This window comes from Dermacentor silvarum, chromosome 1 (assembly GCF_013339745.2).
Source record: "Dermacentor silvarum isolate Dsil-2018 chromosome 1, BIME_Dsil_1.4, whole genome shotgun sequence".
NCBI classification, from domain to species: Eukaryota; Metazoa; Arthropoda; class Arachnida; order Ixodida; family Ixodidae; genus Dermacentor; species Dermacentor silvarum.
The window spans coordinates 208,618,228-208,632,173 of NC_051154.1; the positions used below are offsets into that span (position 1 = coordinate 208,618,228).

The 13,946-nt window shown below is 45.9% G+C and overlaps 1 protein-coding gene across 3 annotated transcripts in view; it reads right to left on the bottom strand.

Annotated features, from left to right (window-relative positions):
* Positions 1-2,573: 2,573 nt before the first annotated feature.
* LOC119436709 (phospholipase A1) overlaps positions 2,574-13,946 on the bottom strand; it is a 42,490-nt gene continuing 31,117 nt past the window's right edge. The window contains exons 6-7 of one of the 3 annotated variants that reach the window (XM_049659789.1): positions 9,579-9,698; positions 2,574-2,833 (exon numbers count right to left, since the gene is read on the bottom strand). In XM_049659789.1, coding sequence (XP_049515746.1) covers positions 2,577-2,833; positions 9,579-9,698 — 377 coding nt within the window. In that variant the 3' untranslated portion in view covers positions 2,574-2,576. Of the gene's footprint in view, positions 2,834-9,578; positions 9,771-13,946 lie in introns of all 3 variants that reach the window. The other 2 variants (XM_037703676.2, XM_037703677.2) reach the window with 2 other exon arrangements.

The following is a 13,946-nucleotide window of genomic DNA, read 5'->3' on the forward strand; positions in this document are numbered from 1 at the left end:
TGGATAAGTTATTCGTACCCCCGATCTGTGTCTTGTGGGCATACATTAAATGATTAATAGTGACGCGTATAGCAAAGAGCTATAAACGTATGCAGCTGTCGCCTACGCATGAGCTGCAATTAATAAATGCTTGGGCAGATCAGACACGCCCTTTCATTTTCTTTTTCAAACGAAGCTTGTATACGTTAGCCAGCGCCGGCGATGTAACGCTAAAAAAAAAAAAAAACCCAGCTGCTCTTAGAGCTGCACAGGTGCTCGGCACGCGCTTGTGCCACTGCTCTCGCGTTCTCCGTCGTCGTCTGCTTCCACAGCTGGCTGCGTTGCCGCTAATCATTCCAGCGTAGAATTTCACTTCCCTTTTGTCGTCGTAATGGGGAGGCCGCGTTTACGGTGGTATGAGCCATTGCTTAAGGGGGTATCAGTCATTCATTGTCTTACGTAACGGACAGATTTAATTTTGAAGAAATTCCATGGAAATCCATCCAGAATGAACGCGCTCGGGAAAGGGCTCGTCGTCGACGTGCCGATTCTAGCGTGAGGGCTTCCGAAGCCCAGGCGAAACGTCAGCGAAGAGCCGCGGATTCCGAGTTGAGGGAGCGCGACGTCGAGGCCAAACGTCAGCGTCGTCTTGCCCTCCAGAAACTCGACAACGGTCATGCACGCCTCGGCAACTCTAGCGCCAACTTACCTGGTGCGACGGCCAGGTTTCAAAGCTAGTTTCTCAACCGGAACTTCGGAGCCAGCTGCAGTGCGTGCGACGGTTGTGGTTCGAGCACAACGTGGTACTCGTCAGTGCAATTCGTTCGGAGGAACGCCGAAGGAACGCACGACAAGCTTCGCTTACCCCCATTCCCTCGACAGGGGAGGGGCTACTAATTTTTTTGCTTCACACAATATGTTTCACATGACAAACAAAAATGATTGCCAAATTAGCTAAGAACTGGAAACTTTACTTACGCATCAGGGTGGTTCGAAGTGCTACGCTTCTTGTGTTACAACTGCATTAAACCGGCTGCATGTACTCACAGCCAGTTGCAGAAGTCAGGTGAGAACCGCGAAAACAGATGCACAGACGGCGATATGCCTGGAATGGTCTAGGAGACTCGCATGCACGATTTGCAGTCAGAGCACGGGGTCCTGTTTTGTACGAATTAGGATTCACAACTTCGCAACTAGGTTAGAGTAATGGGATTGGCTGAAGAGCCGGCGCTCGCTCGATAATACAAACGTATGGGAAACTGCACGTACCCAGACATGCACGCGCGAACTGCTTTTTGTTAGAAAAAAAAAAAAAACTAACCGCACCTTGTATTCATATAATCAGAACTACTCATTTTTGTGTTTGTGTTTTCGTATGAGTTGGCAGTGCATATGCGTTTAATATTGTCCAGTCAACCACCGTGACTTTACTGTATACAGGCATGTATTGCCATTGTTCTGCCGGGTCGGATAAACGAAGGACGTAAGCATATCGTAGATTCAGGAATGAACAATGTAGATTACGAGCCAGCGTGCGTTTTCGTATGTTACGTGTGTTTTCGCACTTTTACAACGCCAGGCCTTGACAGTAAAGGCGTATTTATACGACGCACCACGAATTGCCCCGCGAAGAGTTAGTCCGCGGCTCCCTTATGCATACTAGGGCCCGTGTTGACAAAAAAGCTCTTACGCTAGAACGGTTCGCAAGAGCAGCTAGCTGTCAGCCAACCTAGACGTCGGACGACATCTCGATCTGCGACATTAGGGAAGCTAGGCTCCCAGCCAATGGCACACAGCTCTTACGAGCGAACCGCTTTGTGAATTCGGCCCTATATTCTGTGCCGATTATGTACGTCATGCTCTGACCTATGTGTGAATCATCGATTTGGTTCATCGTGTAAATATGCTTTTACGTAAATACTCTGCTGCTCTGAATCCAGGGCCGACTTAATAAATCTTTTAGTTCGTAAGTGCTCTTTCCCATTGCAAGGCCGGCCGCATTCGCTAATCATATGTCCAGCATCAGGATTGGTTGGACAGCTTTTTAGAGAATACAGGTCCTATTCCTTGGTAAATACATCGGGATGGATTTATAGACTTCTCATCTTATGGTTGGTTACACCTTCGCCTTCGTCAATAACATCTGGTTCTTAAAGCTGATTTTTGCATCCTTATGCTGCGCTACCACAGTGCGTAAATTCGCTTGTGGTATTATTCGAGTGCGGTCCGGAAACTATACCGTAATCGTGTTTCTAAAGCGCAAGATGCAGCGCGATGCTATTGTGTACTTTGTTCAGCGCCTCTATCACCAAATATTTTTTTCTTAGAACACGAAACTTTGTTTATCTAACAGAATAATGCAAGAAAAGCTATAAGGCTTAATTGGTTAGGGTTGCTGCTTCGGCGTTCTTGTTTCAGGATGTAAAAACAAAAGAAAAAAAAAGTGATTGACCGCATAAGGGCTACCCTCCGGCGAGCTGTTTTCGCTGGCCAGCGTGCAGTATTGAAAGGCGCGGCACAGAACGTAAGCTGCTGACGAGTAGAAGATGCCTGCCGGCAGGATGTAAGCACAAACACGAAATAACGGACAGCCGTCATTACTCCTTACGCTCTTTATTGCAGAAGTATCCGAGTGGGCCGGCGCCCGTAGAGACCAGCTGGACACCGCGACCGGCCGCCCGAGGGCTGAAGAAGCCCATCTCGCCGCGGTCACCTCCAGCGTCGGTAGGAACGCACTTCCCGCGCAGAAAAGCCGCAAAGCCTGCTCTGCACGGCCGCGACACCATGCGACAGGCCTTGTTCACCAGTGACTCGAGGAACAGGAGCGGGGCCCGGATGTGGTCGCACAGCGCCGCTGCGGAGGTAGGCGCGCGCCGTCGTATGTAGTACCGCTCAATACGGCAGAATCTCAAGACACTAAGTACATGGTACTTAGCGTAAAGAATCGCGATTTCTTGTTTAACATTGACAATATACCCACGTGCATCGAGGAGCGCGAATTGAATGTTTTTGTTTTTTTTTTTCTATTTAAACTATGGGGTGTGACGTTCTTAAGCTGCACAGTGGGCTCTGAGGGACGCCGTAATGGAGAGCTCCAGATTAAGTTTGACCACCTGGGTTTCTCTAAAGTGCACTCAGAGCATGGCAGACGAACTTTTTTTTTGTATTCCGTCCCCATAAGAATTGGACGGCCGCGACCGGGTAACGAACCTGTGACCTCGGGCTCAACAGCGAACGCTATAGCCACTCAACCACCACGGTCTTTGGGAATGTTTACTCTTTTCTTTCTGTATATATTTTATACAAGAGCGTGTCTGTTTATGTAACTAGTTATTTTTGAATGATTCAAATCTCACAGGCTACCTGTAGGGCGTTGAGCAATGCTCGTCACTTTCATTACATATTTCGTAGTACCTCGAATAACTATATATTCATTTTTATTTGAATAAACATTTATTCATTTTTAGAAGTGTGCGAATATTTGGAATTTTCAATCCGAATTGAATAGTCCCTGGTATTTGATTCGTATTCGATTCGAGAATCCACTCTTCAAAGTTGTCGAATATTTTTTTTTGCGAATATGTATAAGGGGTGAATAAATTCACTTTGCAGGGAAGAGGTATATAGGCGCTTTACCTCCCATGTATTTTAGCCTATGTATGTGACCACTTTTCTCAGGATCTGCTAGGCTTAAAGGATTCATGTTGGTATCATTGTATTCAGCTATCTCTGTACTCGTTACTGAATTATAATTATTGTTATATATAATTTAGTTCTTTCCTGCTTTTGTATTTAGTGGAACCTCCCAATTTTCAAGCAAAATGGACAATAAACAGCTTGTCAGACAATATTGCCTGCATTAATTTTCATAATTCTAGTTTAGTAGACTCAATCTTGTGTTGTCTTGGTAGTGGGACATAATAATGCTTATAGCTTCTGTGGTTCCAGAGAAAAGGGGTCAAACGTCGCAAAAATTGATGTTTTGAGATAATTGGCATTGAAGTGATACAGGCAGCGTCTAAGGATTTGGCTAAAAATCGTAAGTTGGGCAGATTTTTGCTGTTGCAGACGAGCAATAACCATTCCGCTAAACCTAGAGAACGCATGCTTTTTCCTTTCTGATTTTTTTTTCAACACAGGAGAGGTACAGATCACGTATATGTGTAAAAGGGGGCGTGGCCAGACAACCTATGTTTTGGAAAAGGTAATTTTAAGGGTAAATCAATCGCGCACGCGTAACTAACACAGTGATCATTGTTCAGGAATGACTGGGGATTTCAAATTTCTAAGAAAAAAATTTGATTTACTGGCGAAATTTTGCCCTATCCTGTGCCCTTAATAGAGAATGGCGCTTAGGCCTATTGAGGTAAAAGAAGTTATGAAGGTAGGCAAGAGTTGATAACTGGCGGTGTATGCCGGCCTCATGGACGAAGGACCACAGTCTTTTGAGCCACGCGCAACAGTGACAGGCAGCCAAACCCACTGTTAGAGAGGGAGAATTAAGCCCACATGTCGCCGGTGCACGTCCACCAAGCAGGGCCTGCCATCGAGCCTGCCATCGCTGATGGCAGACTCGGAATTTTAACAAAGGTTCATAGTGTAAAAATGTCGGAACAAACAACGTTTGTTAAAACGAAGAGAAATACATCACGAGCACAGCCGGAGTGCGCGCACACATACACCCCGTAGTATTCCGCGCCAACTGCCACGTATAGTTTCTTTTTCGATGATGGTGATACGTTCGGCCGCGCTACTTAACACTAACAATAATGAAAGCACGCGTATAGGTTTTTCGTCCGTGGAGGCCGGAGAAGCTTGTATTGTCTGCCGATTCTACGCGGCGTCCGTGTACACAGTGGCCTCGTCAGGGACGTCAGTCGAGAGGTACTTCTGTGCAGTTGTTTTGCGATGGTCTGCGTGACGCTCTTTTCTGGTCTTGTGGGAAATAGGCTTTAGCGCTCTTATGAGGATGTCCTCTCGCGGTGCGAGCAGGCCTAGCATTTCGTGCGGTCACGCCTGTTGCCCATCGTAGCTTAGCAGCCGGCGGCCTTGGTGCGCGAGTTCGCGACGGTCGGTACATCCCTTCTTTCTTTCGGCCGATAATCGCATGCAATGTTGACATGTGGGCGTAGCGGGGAAGCTTTATTCACCTGATCAGACGCTTTGGCGGCGGGGGAACGAAAGCGGCCAGAACGTTTGTGATATCTGTTCTGATATCGAGAGCGTGCTACGGCGCGATGGGCTTTCAGCTGACAAAAAAAAAAAAAAAAAAGAAACGCAGGGCGTCTAACTTACAACTCTACAGAGACGACCTGAGGACGATTACTGGCCTTCCCAGACAAATATAAGGGTTATGAGCATTTATTGGAGTCTCAAGGGAGAGAAAAATAAATAAATTATGGGGTAGGGTTTACGTGCCAAAACCACGATCTGATTATGAGGCACGCCGTAGTGGGGGGCTCAGTAAATTTGGACCACCTGGGGTTCTTTAACGTGCACCTAAATCTAAGTACACGAGTGTTTTCGCATTTCGCCCCCATCGAAATGCGGCCGCCGTGGCCGAAATAGAGGGAGAAGGATGTATGTGAGGGCTGTTCTGAATTATACTGGACTGCTGTGAATAATTCTTGGATTTTGTTAATACGGGCCCTTATTCAGAGAAAATTATTTCCTGAAAAGCTCGTACTCAGAAAGCTTTTTGTTTGTAATAGCTGTTTGGCGGGCTGCCTTTGCCAATATTATGTCCGACATTACGATTGGCTGCTACTGCCTGCTCTTATATACGAACAGTTGTTGCGCAAAAACGTTTTTTTTAAAATATGGGCTTTGTATAGAGGCATTCAGATTTATGCAAGAATACATGCGAAATCTGATGTCAGAAATGGATTATCTACTGCACGCGCAAAAATGTTGCACGCTGCTCTGTTCTTTTCGTTTATATATTGGAACGGGAAGGACCAGAAAGCAAGGTAAGAAAATGTCTCGAAAGAAGCGTCCGCCCAGATTGCAAGTAGCTAAAATCTTAATCGCAATTATTCTGCCGCAACATGTGGAAGGTTGCAATCATCTACAGATGAAATTATTAAGATCTGTGCAATTGGGGGGGGGGGGTGTAAAAGTATGAAGACGTTAATGAATTGTTGAGAATTCCAAGTAACACCTATCTCGAAGTTTTAAACGAAAAGCTGTAAAAGAAGTAAAAGCAGGGTAAGGATGAACACTCTGGAAAAGTTAAAGATATGTGCGCTAATCGAGGGAGTCACAAGAAGTTATCAGATTCGGGTAATTGGAGTGCGCCGCAGAGACCATAGAAGTAACAAAACAAATATTGTATGAAATTGAACAGTGAAATCAAAATAAAACTTTGTAAAAATATTCGGGCCTTTGTACTTTATTAATGAGGAAATTTTTAAAGTGTTTTAGTCATTTACGGAAGCCACAATAAATTCGCGTTTTGCCTGCTAAATCACTGTATTAAGGGTTAAAACTAATAAAGCTATCGATACATATAAGCAGGCGAAAGAGAATTTTCAGCTAAAAGTATGCTCAGAAAGGTGAAGTTGAATCGGTCTAAGAAGCCAATGCGGGCATTGGAAAACAAGTTGCTTTTATTATCTGGAACATTCAACTGAGCGTGTTAACCAGAGCGGGGTGCGCTCAGCGGTACGAATGAGAGATCACGTAAGCAGCCTGTGTCGAGGGACCGAAATAGTGCCTAAAGGCGCCGTGCGTGACGGTAGTTTCTCTGTTTTTTGGCGGAAAATGTGTCAGCTTCGCCAGTCTTTGATCAGTGATTTTATATTACTGAGCACATGGTCGCGTGTTTGACTCCCGGGTGCGGCGACGCCATAGCGGATTGAAAAAAAAAGAAAATACCAAAAACCCTTCTCGTGTATCGTGTTTTGCGTGCACGTTGAAGGGACTGACAACCAATTTTCATGGTTCCACTTTTTTTTAGTGCAACAGCCCTCATGTGCACCACGATGTATTGAACAGCTCTGCCCACTCTGTCGCTCCACTCGTTCATTAGCGTGTCCTTTTTTTTAACTTCGCAATACGCATATACTAAAGCGCGAAATCTTAATAATATACGAACTACAATTATAAGCAATACCTATGCTGTACTTAATAACAGCCGACTTAGGTACAGTAATCTCATATACTAATCCAAAGTACCAAGACCTCACCGCCAGGCCACTTACTAGTTTTTGAGACTTTCTTTGCCAATTTAAAATTATAATTCCTACTTAAATCGTGAACAGCGGGTGGGACTATCACTCTAAATTATGGTCCATTTCATTTTCATCAACGTCTCACAACACATTCTGACCAGTTGTCAGGTCTTTTGAGGAACCACGCGTCGTTGAATTTAATTCGTAGCTCCCCACTGTGGACGTCTCTCATAAGCCCGTGGGCTGCTCAGGGATTCTAAACCCCATAATTTAATCAATGAATCGTCAAAGTTGTAGAGGCCTGCTGAGGGAGCTCTTTCTCTCGTTCACTTATTTCAAACAAGCGAAATGAAATAGGTTGTCAAACGAAAGTCGTTAAAACAAGTGAGAAGGCGCACGTTGGAGCTAATCTCTCACACACCAAAACAAAAGGTGGATTTGCTCATGTTAAATTCACTGCAGTGGCGTGACGTTACCACATAGAACTCCCGGAGTCATGTTCAGGAGCCAGCTGTGGCAATGTTGAACATTCAGTGAAAGATTTATACAAGTTTTAACGAAAAAAAAACGGGTTTTAAGAAAAAAAAATATCGAATACATAGCCTTAATTTGCGGCAAGACAGCTGCAATCGCTAATCTGAGTTTCGTGCTTTCAGTGTAATTATACGTTAGAACTAAAGACAACGTAGCCTACTCCATGAACGCGGAAAAGACAGCAGCACGTGGGATTCAGCTGACCAGCGATTTCAGTGGTTGTCGAGCGCACACTTATGCTCAGTGTACCGATTACACCCTGGAGCTTAACTCTGGAAACTAACACTAGGAAATTGCCTGGTTATGCTGGTAAAGAAATATTTTTTTTTTTCTTACAGGCAGGGAAAGTGAAACCTTGTCTTGTGTCACACAAACCCGCTGTTCTCGTTGGCATCCAATGAAATCGGGGGCTTCTTCCGGTTTCCGGCTGTGCAAGTCATTCCTGTCTATCAGCGGGCGCTGGTGTGCTAGGTTACAATGCAAGGTAATCTCAGTAACATACGTATCTCAAAGAGAAGTGTATTGACTACATCATGCAATCTTTTACAAGTTACAAAACTTAACTTGTTAGGAAGCGAATATTTACAACTTGATACGGCCGATAAAACTACTATCCTTACTTCGTATAGCTGTCTACTAATTTTCTATCGCAATCGATGCTTCGCCTTTTGGGCGAAACTGCGACTTTTTTTCTATCTGCTACCTTTGTGAAAGTTTCGAAAAAGATACCACGCGCATGGGCTGACACGTCTGAGCATGCTCTTTATCTTTCTCCTTTACACAATGAAAACACTTCTCTGGCATCTTCGTTTGGCCCCAGTTTACAGGCACATGAACTGATACTGATTTTCACACTGAATAATGTAACACAGTAACATAACTAGTGACTACCGAACAGTTGATAGTGTAGCCATCACTCGGTTCCTAGCAAAAGTAATAGATCAGTTTCAATATTATGAAAGAACGTATTCAGTTGCAAGCAATAACTCGTAACCCTGCCGTCTGAACCGATTTCTATAGAACCGAAGTCCGGTTCCTTCCAACGCAACGCACTTGCCTCCTCCCTCCCCAGCCGTGACTTGGCTGGGTTCTCTCGTTGCCATCACTGACTGTTAGAAGTGTAAGTGATAACTCATATAGGAGGTTTTTTCTGGGCCGGTATTTTGTAGCGATGCGTTATGCTTTATTCTATACTAGTCTTATCATCCACCGCTCACGGCCGGCTGATCCCGTTGATAACGTGCGCGGACTGTCGCTCTGACCACTGACCAAGCGCTAAAAGCGCGAAAAGGCTTTAGCATCGGAAAGGCATCGCTACAAAATACCGGCCCTGGAGTACACTCTGTGCGAACACAGTGAAACTTGATCGAGCCGTATTCCTTGTAACCACGGCGAGCTGATTATTCCTAAGAGGGGACCACTCGAAGGCCCTCCTTGGGCAGCTTGAGGAGGTTTGGTGGCTGAAATCATGCCCGAAAGGGGTGCAGTAGCCTTTGTTCAACAAAACGTACTTCATAACACTTTTTTAACCAGTGCAAAGTTTACCCGAAGGTTACTTTCTCGATTTCACCGTGACGTACAAGTGGAAGCAAAAGCAAGCTGCGTTGTACACCTCTAAGACCGAAGTGCGTTGAAGCTCGGACTTTTCTGATATTGAGGGCGTGCTAAACTTACGGGTTTCTGTGCCACAGAATTATTTGTGCGAATGGCGCACTGCGTCTGGATTTTCGTTTGGTGAAGTGTTATTGGTTCCAACAGGACTGTGTTGCGTTTGCTTTTGTTCGCACTCGAACAGAACGGTGTCACGAGGTTTTGCAGGAGCGCATCTATAAACCTGTTCAAAACATCTGCTTAGAGTTTCCAGCCCGCGGTAGCACTTTGGAGGTGACTCACAGCCGAAGCATCCGGGTTGGTCCTTGGCACCGTTCACGTAGAAGTCCACGTGGCCTGCTGGCCTGAGCAGCCCCAGTTGCCAGGGCTGGTGCTCGTAGCCGCCGCTGGTGTGGATGACATCTACGAAGGTGGCGTCCTCAGGGCACACACACACGTCAGTGTCGTTGAACAACGGGCCCGCTGGGTCCAGTGCTGGGTGGAGGTGAGCCGGGTTCAGTAAAGCTTGAGAATGATGGTCAAGCCCAGGGGCGCTATAACGTAAAGCTATTCAAAATTATTTCTATTCCTTTTCTGCAATCAGCCCTCCACGATTGGCGAAAATTTTTTCGCCTCCCCCCCTCCCTTTTGCTGTCTGTCACACGACGCTCCGAAAACCGCGAAAACTCCAAATCTCATATGACGCGCACACACTGATTATGCATGCTTAGACGGAACAAAAGAAAAAAAAATTCTTTCCGACTCCATGCCTTTCTCCATTAGCCTTCAGCGATTGGTCAAAATGTTTTCGGGCTGCGCCCACTTCTCCTGTCTGTCACGTAACGTCACAAATTCCCAAAAGCTCACCACGCATTAAAGATGCATTAATATGCCAACAAAACAAGTTTTTTTTTTGAATAGCAGGAGACGGTCCCATTCCGAAAGGAATAGAGGATGGCCACCCACCGATCGCTCTGGCACTAGCTACTCGGAGCTGCCCGGGATAACGGATTTGTTTGCGCATAATAATAAAAAAAAATTGTGCGACAATATAACATTGTCGAGCCCTTTCGGAACGTATGCGACATCGCTCTGCCAACTCTTATTCCGTTATTTTCGACCAGCCACCGCAAGCTAAGCAAGCGGAAGCGGGCCAATCGCAGACGCTGACACCACCTTCCTGATCAGATTATCTACTTCCACTGCGCTAGCTCGGCCCCGCCGAATCCCTGTCCACTTCCGCGGGCTCCTCGCCTCTCGTTAGCCAATTAGATAACAAAAACCTGCGAAGGTAGGTGATACTATTCGCTTTGAAAGCAAACAAAGGTGACCTCTTAAAATGAGAACTTTTGATTGGGTGGTTCAAACAACGCTGCAGGTCACCGCCCGATCCTCGCGCTGGCGGTTACGTAAATTTGACGTCAAGAGATAGGAATAAAAACAGATTAGAATAGTTTTACGTTATAGGGCCACAGAAATTAGGTGGTGGGTGATGATGATTTATAATGGCATCTCCTTTAAATCGGGATCGTGACATTCAACCACCCTTTGTGATCTACTTAGGTGTTACTTTATTGTTAGCTAGCAACCTGCCTATCTGCTTTATCTCGTAAAGCTACCTATACTTGTGAAAATTATGTAACAATATCTTCCCTGCTTTCTTTTCACGAATACTCTAAATACCTCTTGCTTATCTGGACCGCTGACCTATTAACGCTTCCATGCGCGTTGAACAACAGCGCTTCTCGAAGGTGGACGTTATCTAGGGGTCTATCTGGATGAATATCTTGACACGCCATTACGATATGCGGAGTCGTCTCCGGACTTTTGATGCAGCAGAAACATGCCTGATCCTGTTGCAAATATTTTCTCCAATATGTTTTTGTCGTCAGGCAGCCATGCTCGGGTCGCAGGCTGCCAGCTCGGGCCTCAAATAGCAAGGCACCGGTCTTCCCTCCTGATGTCTTTCTTGTCGCTTCTTGAAAAATGTTTTAAAGCCAGAACGACCAGAATGACAAAGTTTAAGTGAATCCATGTACTGGCCACCATTGGCATGTTGGCGATACCGCCATGCTTGCAGCTGCCGCAGACATTAGCGCAATATATGCCTGTTAAAATTTAGCTGCGGCGGCCGCATTTCGCTGGAAGCGAAATGCAAAAATGCTCGCGTGCTTAGATTGAGAAGCACGTTATAGAATCCCGGGTCCCTTCCCATGTTCCTACATCTTAAATACTAATAATATATAAAAGAAAGACAAGTAGTCAAAATGAATCCGGAGCCCCTGACTACAACATGCCTCAGAATCAGGTCATGATTTTGGCCCGAGAAGCCGCAGAATGTACTTAATTTTTCCCTCTTGTAATTTTCCTGCAATAGCCATTATGTGGACACTACAGGCGAATTTTCGCAGTCGCCATCGGCCATCAGCGTTGCCGTGGGGTTTCCCATATAGTCCAAGTGCGATAAGATCGCGGCCTCACGCGGTACGCTGTAGCTGCGAGGAAATGCGCGTGAGGGTGAGCTTAGAAGGCTGGTGGCTTGATGTGCGCCGTCTTTTCTTGAGCGCTATGGGGGGAGGGCCCGGCAGCGGCTGCGCGCGCTTTATTTTGGAGGTAATCTACGGTGAGTGCAAAGATTCGCGAGCCGAGATAGCCGAGATGGCTGGCGGCTTTGTGTGCGCTGTGTTTTCGTGCGCCAGTGTGCGTTGAAGCGAGAGGCAGTACGAAGGGGGAATTCGCTTGCCGCTCTTCCTCACGCCGGCGTCGTGGCACCGAGTGTCCCCGCTCATCGAGTGAGATCCGTTCCCGTTCGCCTGTGCGCGCGTGACACCATGCTTGTTATTTAATTAGTAAGCGAATGTTTACTGTAATTTATAAAACCAATAAAACTACGAACCTTACTTCGTGCTGTTGTCTAACCCTTTCCTTACCTAGGACGAGCCAGTATGGTCGTTGAAATTTGTACCGCTGTTACCGAGGTTGAGTTGGGCCCGTCCGAACTAAATCATCAGCGTTCAGCGTTAACTGCATGCATTTATTTCTATTGCATGATAAGTGACACGACAGAGCAGCACACTTTTGTACTGGCAATCAGCTTTCCAAAATTCAGTTGTCGTCTTGTAGAGAGTCTGACTGACAAGAACTCCCGACCACAACCTCACAAAAAGAATGCCGATCCTTAGCTGCTCATGTTACGGCTTGTCGTTCACCACTTCGCCAAGTAAATTTCGACAACTACTAAAAGTCAAACGTAAACAAGAAGCTGCTCCGTGTCGGAAGAGAAGCACTCGCAAGAAAGCCAGAACTGGTGCAAAGAGTGCGGCGTGGCGCTGTGCACTTTTTTGTTTTTGCTTTGAAGTGTACCGCACAGAGGCCAACTTTTAGAACGGTCGAAGCCAAGTTATACAGGCGTTCATCGAAGTCACAGTGTCGCTCTATTTTAGTGCAAAGAAGATATATTTTCAGCTAATCTTATAATTTTGAAGCTCCTCAGTGAGAGAGACAGAGAGATAAAAGGAAGGCAGATAGGTTTACCAGACAGGAGTCTGGTTGGCTGCCCTACGCTTCGGGAAAGGGGAATACAAAGAAGAGAGAGAGGGGTAGAGAGACGTGCCCGGACAGCACAACGGAGTCAAAGGCGCTCGAACAAGCCAGACGTTCTCAGAAAGCACAAAAGTGCCTTCACTGTCTTCTGAGCCGATGATCAGTTCTAGTATTGTCTGTTCACTCAGAAGACGATCATTTAGTTTCCTGAGTGCGTTCGACATTGATTGTCCTTTGTTCTTCAAACTGAGCACAGTGGCACAATAGGTGGTTAATGTTCTCCTCGCATCCACAGACATCACATGCAGGACTGTCAGCCATTCCAATTAGTGTTGAATAAGCTTTCGTGAAGGCAACTCCCAACCACAACAACCACAGAAGAGACGCTTCGCGTCGGTACAGTCCGGTCGGAGGTCTGAGTTGCAGCGGAGGGTTTAGTCGGTGCATTTTGGTGCACTTTGTATGTGTGGTATTCCACTCGGCTAACGAGAGTGTACGTGCTAGAATGCGAAATTGTCTCGCAGAGTCTGTCCTTGAGAGAGGAATGGGGACCCAGCGGTCTTCTTGGTTTGACGTTCGAGCTGCCTTATTTGCGTCATCGTTTCCAAAGATACCGCAATGGCCTGGTATCCACTTAAAAGAGATATCATGGCCTTTTTTCTCTCAAGTGAAGGATAAGTTGTACGATTTCGCACGTCAGTTGATCGTGAGTTCCATGTCGGAGAAACGACTGTAAGGCCAGCCTTGAATCGCAGAAGACTGCCCATTTTCCTGGACTCTCTGTATTGATCGCATGAAGCGCACCGTGGAGAGCCGTAGTGAAGTTTTTATTAGTACTGTGGTTAAGAAAACATTCCTAATGCTTTTTTTTCAAAATATTTTGCTTCCAAGCCTTCTTTGAAGACTAAGATGTTCAAGAGCATATTTATGGCTATTTCATTGCGTATATATTAGTTTGAACGAATAAAAATAATCAATATATTTGCGTCGTTTTATCAAGGAGGGCGCAGAGAAAGCGCTAATACTTTGCTATCGCTACCAATGCTTCGTCATTCGCATGAAATTGCGACTTTTTGCAGGAAACTCTATGGCGGAAGTGAGAAGCAATTTGCGAAGAAACTGCGGTGT